The sequence below is a fragment of the Chiloscyllium plagiosum genome, unplaced genomic scaffold, assembly GCF_037043375.1.
Source record: "Chiloscyllium plagiosum isolate Xiang-an unplaced genomic scaffold, Cpla_swu_hap1 HiC_scaffold_35, whole genome shotgun sequence".
Taxonomy (NCBI): Eukaryota; Metazoa; Chordata; class Chondrichthyes; order Orectolobiformes; family Hemiscylliidae; genus Chiloscyllium; species Chiloscyllium plagiosum.
In genome coordinates, this window is record NW_028270173.1 from 18095413 (window position 1) to 18111606 (window position 16194).

Genomic DNA, 16194 nt, shown 5'->3' on the forward strand with positions numbered 1-16194 from the left:
AGTCCTCACTTTCTCCTAGATGCACAAAGATAGGCAATTCAGAGATGTCATGGCAAAAGAAAAACAAAGACTGGGGAAACACAGTTGGATAGTATCAGAGGATTAAATTTATTGTTTTTTTTCTCTTTGTTGGTTCTTTGCAGCCGACACAAGGTTGTTGACACATGAATGCTCCCTTTCACTCACTGGTTGAGATTTTGTTCTTTCACTTTGTTTAGAAGAATTTGCAGAGAAAATGAGTAAAATTCATGGCTCATAGTTACTGGAGACTTCATTCTGCCTCCCCTTAAGAGAGAAAGAGGCAGAGAGATTTTTTTGGTCCTTCCTCTTTGTAATCTAGGTGGTTCACTGCTACATTGCCCCAACACAAGTCATGGACACCTGGTCAAGAACCTGTCAGTTTGTTGTCAAGCAATTTTCCCTCAGTTCAGAACCCTTCAGCTCTGTGGTGTCTGCTTCTGCTCTCACTGTTCCAGGAAGATGCAAACTTGCATACAATGCTCTAGTAAATCTGACGTTTTAAACTGCAGCCATCTCTTTGTACAGTCTTCTTAATTTAAAGCAGTATCTTCCTTTTTTAGTCCAAAGTCTAAAAATAAAAGAAGTAAAAAGACGTGGTCGTTACGAGGCACAGGTAGGTCAGACCAGGTAAGGATGGCAGATTTCTCTCTCTAAAGTGAATCAGCAAAAAATGATAGCTGATAATTTCAGATTTATTAATAGAATCTAGAACTGGAGAGTGGGGAGAATGGGTCATTTAAGATAAACTGAGAACTTCCCCCTCAGATTTCTGACCCTTTAGGTCCTTTTTTCTCACAATTTGGTGGAAGCAGAGCCTTTGTATATTTTGAAGGTAAAAATCACACAATACCAGGTTATAGTCCAACCGGTTTACTTGGAAGCTTTCAAAGCTAGTGCTATAACCTGGTGTTGTGTGATTTTTAACTTTGTACACCCCAGTCTAACACGGGCATCTCCAAAGCATGTATATTTTGACGGCAGAGATCCATGGATTCTCGCCAAGCAAGGGACAGGAAGCTGCATGTGCGCCTGATTCCGGATTAATCAGGTCAACTATGAGCTCACTAAATGGCGGAGCAGGTATTACGAAGTTTAAACGCCACCAGCTGCCCAAGTCAGCTTTGAAGCTGCAGTCCCCCAGCTGGGACTTTCTGGGACCACGAATCCGGTCGCACTACCGCGAAACCACTGAGTTCCCCGAGACAGGGTGGCCTTGGAGAAGGAGAGGGGGAGAGAGAGCAGGGTTGAAAGTTCCAGACAGTGGATCGCACGCAACGCAGGGAGGAGTTCCCGGTATTTTGACCAGAGTTTGAACGAGGGGGAGAGGAGGGAGCCGAAGGCGCACTGAGAGAGATTGCTATTCCCGGTGGATGGGGAGGCAGACAGTGGGCGGAAAGGGGAGAGGGGCGTGACGCGGAGGGAATCCCGGTGTCTCAGCGTTCCGAAACTGACGGGGAGGGGGCGGGGCCTCTGACGTCACAGAAGGGTGGACGGCTGACGCAGAGGGAATCCCCGGAAAGCTTAAAAGACTTGTCTGTCGCCAGAGTTACGACAGCAGTCCCACAGTGGGGGAATTGCAGCCAAGCTCTTGACCTGTCTCCTTCTCCTGAGGAGGGCAATAGGGATGGTAGCCCTGGTCTCCGGGATCACCCCGGTCGATTCGGCCGGCAGATCCTGTCTCCTGTGCTCGGTCTGCCGCTTTCTGCTCATCAAACCCAAACAGACCGAGTGTGGACACCGATATTGCACAGCCTGCCTGGAGAACTTGTTCAAGTGAGTTAATTGCAAAGCCTTTTTGTGCGTGCATGTGTATGTGTGAGAGAGGGAAACGAAAACTGAAATTGCTGGAAAAGGTCAACATGTCTGGCAGCGTCATGAAGAGAAATTAGGAGTTAACGTTTCTGGTCCGTTGGCCTTTCCTCAGGACTCTTATTTTTCCCCTGTGTACAAAGTTTAAAAAAATCACAGAACACCCCGTTATAGTCATAGAGATGTACAGCACGGAAACAGATCCTTTGGCAGGTGGGACCAGATTGGGTTGGGATATCTCCAACAGGTTTATTTGGAAGCACTAGCATTCGGAGTGCTGCTCCTTCATCAGATGGTTGTCTGTGTGTGTGTGTGTGTGTGTGCTTTTGTCTATGTTTGGGTGCCCTGCTCTTCCACCCCTTCACTTCCCTCTCCAAATGCCTCGATCTCTGATCTTCACCCACTCCCTAGGATCTCAGGGAAGGCTACCTGTTTTCTGTCACCCCTCACTCAGAACTGGGTTGGAGCGTGGGGTGGAAGTGAGGGTTTAGAAGGTGGGAGGTGAATTTCAGGGGGATACAAATGCAGGCAGACACCTCCATCACCCAAAGTGGCGGGAATATAACCCATCAGGTGTGACAGAACACCCTGTTTGGATAGCTACCGGACTGGCCAGTTATCACGGCACTGAGCTGTCCCAGTGGCGTGCATTGAAGTTGGCTCAGTTAAAAGCCAAAGACAGCTTCGGGGAATTTTGTTTTGTGGCCCGCATTTATTGCCCACCCCTGATTCCCAGGAGAAGGTGGCAGTGAGCCGCTTTCTTGAATCACTGGCGTACATGCACCAACAATGTTGTCAAGGGAGCTGCAGGATTTTGACCCAATGAATGAATGGCATATACATTCCCAAGTCAGGATGGTGAGTAGCTTGGAGGGAAACTTGCAGGTGCAGGTATCTGATGTCTTTGTCCCTCTATAAGCTAGAGGTATTGGCTTTGGAAGGTGCTATTGGAGAACCCTTTAAGGTCTTTGTGAGCACACTGTATTCAATGTTTGTCCAGCTAGGGGTTGACCAGTGACACCAGGACTTTAATTTTTTTTACACTGACTGTGGCACCAGCCAGCACAGAGTCAGTCCCCTAAACTGTGGAAACTCTGAATCTCCTGGTTGTATTTTTTCTCTCTCTCTCCCCCCCCCCCCCCCCCCCCCCCAGCACCCATGTTGTGTGTGCAGGTATGAGACACAGTGAAAGACAACAGGTGTACAAATCTTTATTCAATTTCCACCACCAGGGTGGCCAGTGACAAGCAATGCCTTTTCATCAAAGGGCAATGTCGTGTGATAAAAAATTTGAAATAAAGGGTAGGGATTAAATCAAAATAGAGTCGGAGGGGGAAATAAAGTGCACCACTCCCTGCGGAGCCCACCTCTCCTTGCGCCAGGACCTTTATAGGGATTATCTGTATCTGAGCACAAATGCCTATAGATTTGTTTGTCTTCAGTGGTTCCTTTCCCTATCTTTCTTCTAGGATTATAAGAACACAAGTAGATCATTTAGCCCTCAAAACTGTTCCATTCAAAAATATCACAATTGAGCAGTGAACTAACTATATACATTTATCACACATTAACAATGTTTTTTTTTTATCTTAGAACAGATAATGAGGCAGACTGCCATGTTTGTCAGCAGAAGGTCTTCCGTTCTAAGGTAGGACATTTAATTCCTTGTAAATGTGCTTCTTAGTAGCAGATTTGCTTGAAGGGGATGGAATGTGTTCAGGGGAATCGGATCCTGGTTAAACTTTAGAACAGAGTGAATGTTCTAAATGGTGCACATCAGCAGAATTTAACTTGAAACATCTTTAACGAGTAGCTAAACAAAATGAGACATAGGTTGGAAACCAATTGAAGCATTCATATGGTAGATATGTATAGAATAACGAATACCTGAGAGTGAATTACAGGCTGGAATCTAATCGAGGAGTTCAGATGGTTTATGTATAGAATAATGGATACCTGGGAGTGTGTTACAGGCTGGAAACTAACCAAATGCTTCTGGTTTTTGCATAGAATAGTGATTATCTGGAAATTAGACATAGACCGGCTTGTATCTGGGTGGTTAGTATTGACTGTGCTCAGAAGTAATTGATCTGGAAGTACCCTGAATGTGATTGCTGGGAATTTCCATTCCCACTGTTGGGAAGTTTTGTTGAACAAAGTAGGTGAATTACAAGGAGGAACTAAAACTGACTGGGAGTTCACTGAGCGCTGTCGTGACAGAGTACTTCTGTCTGTCTGTCTTAAGTGCTTCCAGTAAGAGTGTGGTGATGTCACTGGTCTGCTGATGTAGCCAAAAGGAAACCTCACCAGCAACATTCCCCCCCCCCCCCAACCCTTCTCCATTACCAGACTTCCCCCCAGCTGGTAGTGTTCTTACCCCTGGGTCTCACTCTAAGGTTTGCCACATGATACGGCTGATACTCTGAGTGCCAGACCAGGGGAGTGCTGCACTGTCAGTGATACCATGGTTCAGTTGTTAAAGTGGTCCTAAACTGCCTTCTCAGGAGCCATGGAGGATGGTATCCAGCTAATATTTTGAAGAGAGCCCAGGGAATTCTCCCTTGTGCCCTGGCCAATTACTCATCCCTCAGATTCCATCAGTAAACAGACTAGCTGGTCATTATCATGTTACACTGTTTGGGTGTGCAAATTGGCTGCTGCACTATCCTAAATGGTGACTGCCCTTCAAATGTACTTGATAGGCTGCGAAATACTCTGGGACTGTGTGAGGTGCTATTGAAGTGCAGGCCCTCTTTTTCTTCTGGTGTATTTTAGCCTTTGTGTTCCTCTGTCACCCCCTCCCACCCCACCCCAACAGGTCTATCACGACAGAGCCGCCGAAAATGATGCTTATGCCACAAAGATTCAATGTACAGCTTACCGGGATGGTTGCGACTGGACAGGAACACTGCGAAACTACCTGGTAAGGGGCAATGATGGGCTGTATTAATTCTGGAATTCTGGTAAAAAGAGAACCCAAGGAGCAGGGGGTTGATGAAACTGACTGAGTCTTGCTATCCTGTAATCTGGAGACAAAAATAAACTGCAAATGCAGGAATCCAAAGTAGACAGGCAGTAGGCTGGAAGAACATAGCGAGTCAGGCAGCATCAGGAGGTCGACATTTCGGGTGAAACTCTTCTTCAGGACTGGGGCAGGGTGTAAGAGGATAAAGGGGTAGCCGGGGGCAGGGTGATGAGGTGGGGATAGGCGAAGACAGGTTGAGGGTATGTCCTGGTTGGTCAAGGTGAGGGATGAATCTGGTAGGTGGCTGGGAAGGGTGAAAGGGATGGGGAGGGAATTTCAAATAACCTGGATTTTCAAAGATCTGGAGAGGGAGGCTGCAGAGTTGAGCTATGTTGAAATAAGACTGGAAGAAATAGGAGCACCAGTAGGCCATTCAACCCCTGAAGCCTGCTCCACCATTAAAGATCACACAACACCAGGTTATAGTCCAACAGGTTCAATTGGAAGCACACTAGCTTTCAGAGCGCTGCTCCTTCATCAGGAGAATAAGTTTAATTCAATAAGCTCATGGCTGATCTTTTCATGGACTCAGCTCCACTTACCCGCCCTCTCACTGTAACCCTTCATCAGGTGATTGTGGAGGATAGGATTGTAAGACACAGAATTTATAGCAAAAGTTTACAGTGTGATGTAACTGAAATTATATATTGAAAAAGACCTGGATTGTTTGGTAACCCCCTCACCCCCCCCCCACCCCCCCAACACACACACACAAACATATACGTTTGTGGGGTGAATTTGTACTTGCAGAATTACATTTTACTTTGCTCAAAAACTGCATGAATCCATTGTGGCACAGGCAGCCTGACAGAGAATTAACCTTCAATATCTTATCTGGGCTGACATGACACCAATTGTTAAAGTTCACTTGAGAATGTAACTTTTACGCACAAAAACGTTTTGCGATTTACATATGAAAGAACTGAAATTAACATGGTCATTCTAAAAGATGAGAGACTGAACAAACATTCCAGGTCTTTATCAATATATAATTTCAGTTACATCACACTGGAAACTTTTGCTATAAATTCTGGGTCTTACAATCTTATTCTCCACAATCAACTGAAGGATCAGCGCTCCGAAAGCTAGTGCTTCCAAATAAACCTGTTGGATTGTAATCTGGTGTTGTGTGATTTTTAACTTTGTTCATCTCATTGTGGGATCTTACTGTGTGAAAATCAGTTGCCGAATCACGGTAATGACTTCCCCCCCACCCCCCTCTCAAGGAAATAAAACATTTTGGGGACATTCTAAGCCACAGATGGGTGCTGGCTCCTTGTTTTGTACTGGCTGTGAAATTGATCTGCTGACCCGCGTGAACATGTCTGTATTGAACTGTCATGTGACTGTGTCTACCTCTCTGCTTTCCTCCCCCCTCCACAACCCACCTCCTGCTTCCCCCAGCGCACACACCGAGCCCAGTGCGATTTCCACGTAGTCCCGTGCTCTAATGTCACGTTCGGCTGTGAGACCGTGGGCCCCAGGAAGAAGATGCTAGCACACGAAACGCAGGAGTGCGAGTGGAGGATGGAACTGTGTCCCCGGTGTGAGACCTTCTGCACTCACAAGCTGCTGGAGGTGAGGGGGGTTTGGGGGTTTGGGGAAAGCGCCAGAACTAACCGTGACAAATTCCGTTTGTGTGGCACCTCCCACAGACTTATCAGGACAGTAGGGCAAAAGTGAGCACTGCAGATGTTGGAGATTAGAGTCAAGAGCGTGGTGCTGGAAAAGCACAGCAGGTCAGGCTGCATCCGAGGCACAGGAAAATCGACGTTTCGGGCAAAAGCCTTTCATCTGGACAGTACATCCAGTTGACCTGCCCAAGCTGTTCCCAGAGCTCGGTCACTAAAGCAGCTGAGCTGTACAGTGGGCAGGCTGAGAGAGAAATGTGAGTTTAGGACCCAGCAGCCGGAAGGCACAGCCTCTCCTGATTGAATAGTTAACTTCGGAGATGCTCAAGAATTTGACAACTAATCCAGAAGGTTGTGGGGTCTGGAGGAGGGACACACTGCCTGACCGAGTGTAACGAAAAAGGAAGGAGTGGAGGCATGATGGTAATGTGTCAGATAAGAGGCCCAGAGCTCATGTTCCAGGGACTTAAATGCTCTTAATGGAATTGAAATACCTAAATCAGGAATTGAAAGGTCGGTAACAGTGAATGTGAAACTATCATACTCACCTGGCTCACTGTGGGAATTCATTCCTGATGAAGGGCTTTTGTCCAAAACCACGACTTTTTTTCCTGCTCCTCCGATGCTGCCTGACCTGCTTCGCTTTTCCAGTGCCACACTCTTGACTCACGGTGGAAAGCTGTCGTCCTTATCAGGTCTACATGTGACTCCTGACCCACAGCAGTGCAGTCGTTCCTTAACCACCTTTTAAATCGAGGCAACATCTCTTGAGCTGAGTGCCACACTTGGCCATTTCAGAGGGCTGTTAAAAGTTAGCCACATCATTATCGGTCTGGACTCACACATCAGCCAGACTGGGTAAACAGGGCAGATTTCCCTCCCTGAAGGACACAATTGAACCAACTTTCTGGGAATAGTTTTGTGGTCACAATGTTTGCGACTTGCTTTCAATTCCAGTTTCATTGATAGTGAGGTAGTTGGTAAAGTGGGGACTGGATGGGGGACGTGGGTGGGGGGGCTGGTTTGGAAATCGCAGTGAGTGGTTAGGATTTGGAATGTACTGGGTAGCTCCTTTCAAGGGGTGATGGCTCTATCTGAAAAGGAAGGAAAGGTCTGTGGGGGAGGGGGGGACGGGTGTTAGAGGAAGTGGCAGAAAGTAAGTTGCTTTTGTGGAAAGCTAGCACAGAATGGAATTTTTTAGATAAATCAATCACATTGCTGTGAGGGTGTCACTGGCAAGGCTAGCATTTATTGCCTATCCCTAGTTGCCTAGAGGAGACTTAAGAGTCAATCACATTGCTGTGTGGTTGACTCTTAACTCTCACATTGTTACATTGAATCACATTGTTCTGTGAGAAGGCAATTGGGGAGACCGGACGCTATCTCACAGAGTACTTCAGAGAACATCTCTGGAACACCCCAACCAATTGACCCCACCGAACCATGGCTGAACATTTCAACATCCCCCTCCCACTCTGCCAAGGACATGCAGGTCCTGGGCCTCCTCCACCACCACTCCCTCACCACCCAACACCTGGAGGAAGAATGCCTTATCTTCCCCCTCAGGACCATTCAAACCCACAGCATCAATGTGGACTTCCCCAGTTTTCTCATTTCCCCCACCCCACCTTACCCCAGTTCCAACCTTCCATCTCAGCACTGTTCTCATGAACTGTCCTACCTGTCAATCTTCCTTCCCACCTATCTGCTCCACCCTTCTCTCCAACCTATCACCTTCACCCCTACCTCCATCCACCTGTTGCACTCTCTGCTACCTTCTCCTCAGCCCCAACTCCCTCCTATTTGTCTTTCCACCCCTGACGCTCCCAGCCTCACTCCTAAAGAAGGACTTTTGCCCAAAATGTCGATCTTCCTACTCCTCAGATGCTGCCTGACCTGTGCTTTTCCAGCTTCACTGTAATCTTGACTCTAATCTCCAGCATCTGCAGTACCCACTTCCACCACGTTGCTGTGTGTCTGGAGTCACATGTAGGCTAGATCAGGGAAGGATGGCAGTTCCCTTCCTGAAGGGATACTGGTGAACCAGATTCCAACCCCCTCCCCAGACAATCCACAATGGTTTCATTGTGATAATCATCTCCTTAATTTCAGATGATTATCAAATTCCACCATCAACCATGGCAGATTTTGAATTGGGTCCCCAGGCCATTACTTGGGTCCTGAGATTAATAGTCCAGTGATAATACCACTAGGCCTCTGCCTCCCCGCAGGCTGTGAGCACTCTGGGATTGTAGTCATTTGAGGCACTGTACCAAGGGAGGGATGAGAGTAATTTGTATGGCAGGCTGGGCACATTGTGATCCTAATGCTGCTGCAATCCTTTTGTTCCTCTCAGGATCACATCACGATGTGTACCAAACGGAAGGAGACTTGTCCAGTCTGTGGCAAGACAGATTTAACAAAGGCTGAGGTAAGGTGGCTCTCTTTGTTGTTTTATATTTCCATTCTTTTCGGGATGATCCTTTGTGCTCCAGAGAGGGCAGCGTTAAAGGGAATTACACTTGGGTGTTACGTAGGGATTTCTAAATTCACAGTAAAAAATAATGAGTGGGTCTTTCCATTTGAGTGTTGTGTACCCCAGCAGAATCTGAAGTTAAAAGCTGTGCAGACAAGAAATTAGCGATCTCAATAGATTCCAGGGAGGCCTTGGATTCAGAAGGGGCAAAAAAGTATCAAACTATGGTAGGACTGAATGAACCTTGACTGGGTGAAGAAGACAATAACAACATTAACTTATGATTCAAGATTATAGTGCTGGAAAAGCATAGCAGGTCAGGCAGCATCCGAGGAGCAGGAAAATCGCCATTTCTGGCAAAACCCCTTCATCAAGAATGAATCTGTTTGTTGCATTTGTATGAAGCAAGATTGGAATTTGAATAATGAGATGCTTATGTGATCAAAATGATTTAAGACTGCTGAATCCCTCTGAAACAAAAAAAGAAACAAATTGCTGTAAAAACTCAGCAGCATCTGTGAGGAGAATTCAGAGTTAATGTTTTGGGTCAAGTGACCCTTCTTCAGAACTCATTGCCAAACTGAGCCTTTTCAGCAGTTTCTGTTTTTGCTTCTGATTTACAGTATCCACAGTTTTTTCTGGTTTTATTTACTGAATTTCTGCATTTGCCAGAGTTACCCAATTGCTTCAATTAGATGGAGCGATGCTCTCCCTGCATTTTGCTTGAATGAATAATCATGAACAAGTACTCCATTTCGGCTGGCCAATTATTAGACTTCACCCAGCAGGCAGATGTTCCGTGCACTCGATGTGTGAAATCCAATTGTAAAAGACTGAGCAAACGTTTGTGTGAGTGCAGCATGCAAGCAATGAATGCTGGGCCACAATATCCTTACTCTTTACCTCCTATTTGATAGGACACTGAATCAGCTCAACCCTTCATCTGGTGGTAGAGTTTTAATAAAAAACTCAGCTCAATTATTCCCCATCTCTCTGCCGTGTGTTTTTGTCTAACCATAAAGTGTTCCACTCTGTCGCGAGCTTTTCTTTTCTCTTTTTCTCTCCCAGTACACTGGAAGTCTGCATGTTAGTGAATGAATTCCCAATACTGAATACAAGGCATCCTTTTTCTATTTTCATGAAGGTTGTTAACTGGCTTCTAAGTCAAGGGGGCTAGGAATTTTAAAGGAGCATATTGAGCATTTATTTGCTAATGCTATCACAGGTGTAGCTTTAAATGCCCATTTCTGTCTCATTTTCTTACTCACCTGGAGTGCACACCAAGGGAGTCCTACACATTGACAGTGCTGTCTGATGGATGAGGCATTGAATCTGGGATTGTGTCTATCTGCTCGGGTGATGGAAAGGATCACACACAGGCATTTTTGAAGCAAAGCAGGAGCATTTATCACTAGTCTCCTGGAGAATACTTATCCCTCAATCATTAGCACAAAAAGCAGGCTCTCTGGTCATGATTTGTTTGTGGGAACTGGCTTTGTGCACATGTAACTGCTGTGTTTCCTACATTACAACAATGACTTGCCTTCAAAAATACTCAATTGATTAGAAAGCACTTTAAAACATCAGTGGTTCTGAGAAACGCAAATCTGTTTTCCTCTCCAGCATCTTTCTCTCCTTCTGAGTCTGCATCTCTCTTGTTCTGTGCACATTTCTATCCCTCTTGTTCTTGGTGTGTTTCTTGTCTGCTCAGGGCTTGTTCCCATTGGCATGATGAACCTTGCAATGATGCTGTGGCTTTAAGTAGTTATTTTATCCTTTTATTTTGGAGAGAGATTGTAAGGCAGAGCTAGGAAGCTCTCTACCAGAGCCATTGGAGTAAACAGCTTGAGGATATTTTTTTTCAAAGTTGGAACAATAGCAGCAGCCTGAATGGGTGTGGTCAAACCCTCACAGAACAAGGATCTTTAGTTTAGCTTCCAGCAGGTCTTGAATTGGGAGCAGTTTTTTTCCCCTCTCAGTTACATCTAAAAGCTGGGGTTCTCTGTCTGTTGCATGGGTTGCATGTGAGACAATCTATTTTCTAAATTTTCCTTTTGCCAAGTGTGCGCATTTCTGGGATGTTACTATATTGGAACAGTTAAGTAGTAATAGTTACTGTATCTATTACTCTGCGAAGTTTTCCAACAACTGTTATTTCCAATTCCTCCTTTCTGCTGTTATATTTTAATAATAGTGAATGAATACAGTGTGTTTTGCTTTAAATCTGGTGGTTTGACAAATCGAATCACATTTGGAACATAATACCTTACATTTCCTTTGAAAGAAGAATAAGCTAGGGTGTAGTCCAACTTCTGAATATTTTGAGGGGGTTTGGTCTGGTTCATAACAACATCTTGTGTTTGTACAATTCTAGTTGCTAACAGTTGTCTCTTTTCTCTGCAGTTGGAGGAACACTGTGACCCTGATCATGGCACCTGTCCTGATGCCCAGGTCTCCTGCCCCTTTAAGGACATTGGCTGCCTGGAGAATGTGAGTCTTCCCGTTTTGTTGAAAATCTGTCTGAGCCTTACTTAGAAGCTCCCAGTGCAGGAGGAGGCCTTACTGCCCATCGTGCCCTTACTGCCATACAAAGAAACGACCTAGTTTGTACACCTTTCCACTGCTGTCTCCCACAAGACTCTGCAAATTTCTCCTTTTGCAAGGATTTTATCCAATTTCCTTTTTAAGCCTGAGCTTGATCCTACTTCCTCTGACCTTTCAGGGAGAATGTTCCAGATCAGAACAACTTGCGACGTTTATAGTGAGGTGTCCCCTTTTGGCTCTTATGCCAGATATGTTTATTCCACTCTGCACACTCCGTGTCTATCCATCTACTCCAATAGCGCATCCAAAGATGCGTCACATTTGGAATTCAAGCTCTTTGTGGAGGCAGCAGGTCCCAGCCAATAGGGAGAGGAAAATGGAGAATTGTAAGGGAGGGATTCAGATTCCCATCCGCCCATCCTGACTCTCTGCAACAACTTTCAACTGGCTTGGTCCAGAGAGGGGTACCTTCAGCTGGGATTCAGGCTGTTCAGTATTTGGACAGACATTGCCACCTTTTTTCCAGGTACAGACTGTTGGATCATTTTACATTGTCCTGAGAGGACAGATAGAGTCATAGAGATGTACAGCATGGAAACAGACCCTTCGGTCCAACCCGTCCATGCCGACCAGATATCCCAACCCAATCTAGTCCCATCTGCCAGCATCTGGCCCATATCCCTCCAAACCCTTTCTATTCATAAACCCATCCAAATGCCTCTTAAATGTTGCAATTGTACCAGCCTCCACCACATCCTCCAGCAGCTCATTCCATACATGTAACACCCTCTGCATGAAAAAGTTGCCCCTTAGGTCTCTTTTATATCTTTCCCCTCTCACCCTAAACCTATGCCCTCTCGTTCTGGACTCCCCAACCCCAGGGAAAAGACTTTGCCTATTTATCCTATCCGTGCCCCTCATAATTTTGTAAACCTTTCTAAGGTCACCCCTCAGCCTCCAACGCTCCAGGGAATACAGCCGCTGTTGTTCAGCCTCTCCCTATAGCTCCAATCCTCCAACCCTGGTAGCATCCTTGTAAATCTTTTCTGAACCCTTTCAAGTTTCACAATATCTTTCCAATAGGAAGGATGATGGATGCAATGTTTTGTTTGAGAGGTAGCCCCTTCTACAGTGCGGCACTCCCTCAGTACTGACCCTCTGACAGTGCGGCACTCCCTCAGCACTAACCCTCTGACAGTGCGGCACTCCCTCAGTACTGACCCTCTGACAGTGCGGCACTCCCTCAGTACTGACCCTCTGACAGTGCGGCACTCCCTCAGCACTGACACTCCGACAGTGCGGCACTCCCTCAGTACTGACCCTCTGACAGTGTGGCACTCCCTCAGTACTGACCCTCTGACAGTGCGGCACTCCCTCAGTACTGACCCTCTGACAGTGCAGCACTCCCTCAGTACTGACCCTCTGACAGTGCAGCACTCCCTCAGTACTGACCCTCTGACAGTGCGGCACTCCCTCAGTACTGACCCTCTGACAGTGCGGCACTCCCTCAGTACTGACCCTCCGACAGTGCGGCACTCCCTCAGTACTGACCCTCCGACAGTGCGGCACTCCCTCAGTACTGACCCTCTGACAGTGCGGCACTCCCTCAGTACTGACCCTCTGACAGTGCGGCACTCCCTCAGTACTGACCCTCCGACAGTGCGGCACTCCCTCAGTACTGACCCTCCGACAGTGCGGCACTCCCTCAGTACTGACCCTCTGACAGTGCGGCACTCCCTCAGTACTGACCCTCTGACAGTGCGGCACTCCCTCAGTACTGACCCTCCGACAGTGCGGCACTCCCTCAGTACTGACCCTCCGACAGTGCGGCACTCCCTCAGTACTGACCCTCCGACAGTGCGGCACTCCCTCAGTACTGACCCTCCGACAGTGCGGCACTCCCTCAGTACTGACCCTCTGACAGTGCGGCACTCCCTCAGTACTGACCCTCTGACAGTGCGGCACTCCCTCAGTACTGACCCTCTGACAGTGCGGCACTCCCTCAGTACTGACCCTCTGACAGTGCGGCACTCCCTCAGTACTGACCCTCTGACAGTGCGGCACTCCCTCAGTACTGACCCTCTGACAGTGCGGCACTCCCTCAGTACTGACCCTCTGACAGTGCGGCACTCCCTCAGTACTGACCCTCTGACAGTGGGGCACTCCCTCAGTACTGACCCTCTGACAGTGCGGCACTCCCTCAGTACTGACCCTCTGACAGTGCGGCACTCCCTCAGTACTGACCCTCTGACAGTGCGGCACTCCCTCAGTACTGACCCTCTGACAGTGCGGCACTCCCTCAGTACTGACCCTCTGACAGTGGGGCACCCCCTTAATGATGTGTTGCAGATTCTGGGAGTAGGGGAGTGAGAAAACCTAACAAATGGGAATTTTGCTAACTGCAACTCTCTTTCTCTCCCTCTCCCCCTCCCCCCCCCCCCCATGTGTCGAGCAGCCTCGGAGACGGGACGTGGACGACCACCTGCGGGCCGGGCAGCCGGAGCACCTCCTGCTGATGCTGAAGAGGAGAGGCGGGCCGCCGCTCGAGGGGGGCGCATCGGCTCCAGCCTCGGGGGAGCTGAGCGCCCTGGGGCGGAAGGCGGACGCCCTGAGCCGCGAGCTGGAGAGGTACGCCCACCTGGTGGAGGTGCTGCAGCGGCGCTGCCTGCATTCGGAGCAGCTGGTGGCGGGCCTGCAGCGCCGGGTGCGGGCGCTGGAGGGAGCCCGCGAGCAGCCCGCCAGCACCAATGGAGTGCTCCTCTGGAAGATCCGGGACTTTGCCTCCCGCCTGGCGGCGGCCAGGGCCGAGCGGGTGACGTCATTCTACTCTCCCGCCTTCCAAACGCACCCTTTCGGCTACCGCCTGTGCTGCCGCCTCTACCCGAACGGCGACGGCAACGGCCGGGGCAGCCACCTCTCCCTCTTCCTGGCCGTGGTGCGCGGCGACTACGACGACGTGCTGCCCTGGCCGTTCCGCCAGCGGGTCACCTTTCTGCTGCTGGACCAGGCGCAGCAGAAGCACCACCTGCGGGAGTCCTTCGCGCCGGACGCGCTGAGCGGCTCCTTCCACAAGCCGCAGAGCCGCATGAACGTGGCGAGCGGCTGCCCCACCTTCGCCCGCCACGAGATGCTGCACCGGGATCGCAGCCCTTACCTGCGGGACGACACCCTCTACATCAAGGTGGTGGTGGACACGGCGGGGCTGGTGCCCTGAGGGTTGCTCACCTCTCTCCACCAACCGTCCCCATCACCACCAGGGGACTGTCACTCTCCACCTTCCTTCCCACCCACCCTAATCCCACCACCGCCATTAGGGGGACGATCGCTGTCCACTTTCCTTCCCACCCACCCTAATCCCACCACCGCCATTAGGGGGACGATCGCTGTCCACCTTCCTTCCCACCCACCCCAATCCCACCACCGCCATTAGGGGAACGATCGCTGTCCACCTTCCTTCCCACCCACCCCAATCCCACCACCGCCATTAGGGGAACGATCACTGTCCACCTTCCTTCCCACCCACCCTAATCCCACCACCGCCATTAGGGGGACGATCGCTGTCCACTTTCCTTCCCACCCACCCTAATCCCACCACCGCCATTAGGGGGACGATCGCTGTCCACCTTCCTTCCCACCCACCCTAATCCCACCACCGCCATTAGGGGAACGATCACTCTCCACCTTCCTTCCCACCCACCCTAATCCCACCACCGCCATTAGGGAGACGATCGCTCTCCACCTTCCTTCCCACCCACCCTAATCCCACCACCGCCATTAGGGGGACGATTGCTCTCCACCTTCCTTCCCACCCACCCTAATCCCACCACCGCCATTAGGGGGACGATCGCTGTCCACCTTCCTTCCCACCCACCCCTTTCTCCACCACCAGGGGGACAGTCCCTCTCCACCTTTCTTCCCCTCCCCCTCCCCCCCCCCCCCCCCCCATCCCTTCTTGGTTTTTCCTGGATTGAATCCTCCTTATGGTCGTCCTTAGCTGAGGAAACATGTGCCCAGGGTGGGAGGGAGAACAACAAATGTCTCCCAAATTGATTTCTGGGACTGGCAGGCATGATGAGGAGAGACTGGATGGGTTGGGACTGGTGTCCCCTGGAGTTTAGAACAAGTGAGTGGGGAATCTCGCAGGACCCCGTAGATTGAACTAGACAGGGCTAGCGCTGTTCTGGATGATGAGGAACCCAGAGACGGGGATTACGGTTCAAAAATGCAGGTTGGGGGGGGTGGGGGTAGAGGTGGTGTAGGCTCTTTCGGACTGAGATGAGGCAAATGCCTTCACCCAGAGAGTGGTGAGCCTGTGGCATTCCCCATGGTGGAATGCAGTTGAAGACAAAACATTGAGTATCTCTAAGGTGGAGTTAGATAACATTCTTAAGGCTAACGGGATTGAAGGGTGATCAGTCGTGATCCTATTGATTAGCAGAACAAGTTCAAAGGGCCGAAAGGCCAATCTTTCAGAGCCCCACATTTGCCAGACTGAGTAAGGATGGCAGATTCCTTTCCCAATAAGCAAACCAGATGGGAAGTTTGTGTTTGTTTGATTACCATGACTGGAAATCACTTTCAATTCGGGACTCTTAATTTAATACATTTCTAATTCCACCAGCTGCCACTTAAACCCGTGTACCCAGAGCATTTCCTCTCTGGATTTGCCAGTCTCATGACACTGCTGT

At 49.0% G+C, this 16194-nt stretch overlaps 1 protein-coding gene across 1 annotated transcript; it reads left to right on the forward strand.

Annotated features, from left to right (window-relative positions):
• Positions 1-1523: 1523 nt before the first annotated feature.
• Positions 1524-15384, forward strand: LOC122541173 (TNF receptor-associated factor 2-like). The gene is made up of 7 exons (XM_043677793.2): positions 1524-1794; positions 3424-3478; positions 4649-4753; positions 6260-6433; positions 8843-8917; positions 11366-11452; positions 13962-15384. Exons 1-7 carry the CDS (start codon positions 1646-1648, stop codon positions 14718-14720), a joined length of 1404 nt encoding a protein of 467 aa, XP_043533728.2. The 5' UTR covers positions 1524-1645; the 3' UTR covers positions 14721-15384.
• The last annotated feature ends 810 nt before the right edge of the window (positions 15385-16194 follow it).

Excerpts from the sequence above, each read along its gene's own strand:
- LOC122541173 (XM_043677793.2), top strand. The coding sequence starts at position 1,646 with ATGGTAGCCCTGGTCTCCGGGATCACCCCGGTCGATTCGGCCGGCAGA. Across the intron at positions 4,754-6,259 it reads GAACACTGCGAAACTACCTG|CGCACACACCGAGCCCAGTG; the intron begins GTAAGGGGCAAT and ends TGCTTCCCCCAG. Across the intron at positions 8,918-11,365 it reads CAGATTTAACAAAGGCTGAG|TTGGAGGAACACTGTGACCC; the intron begins GTAAGGTGGCTC and ends TTTTCTCTGCAG.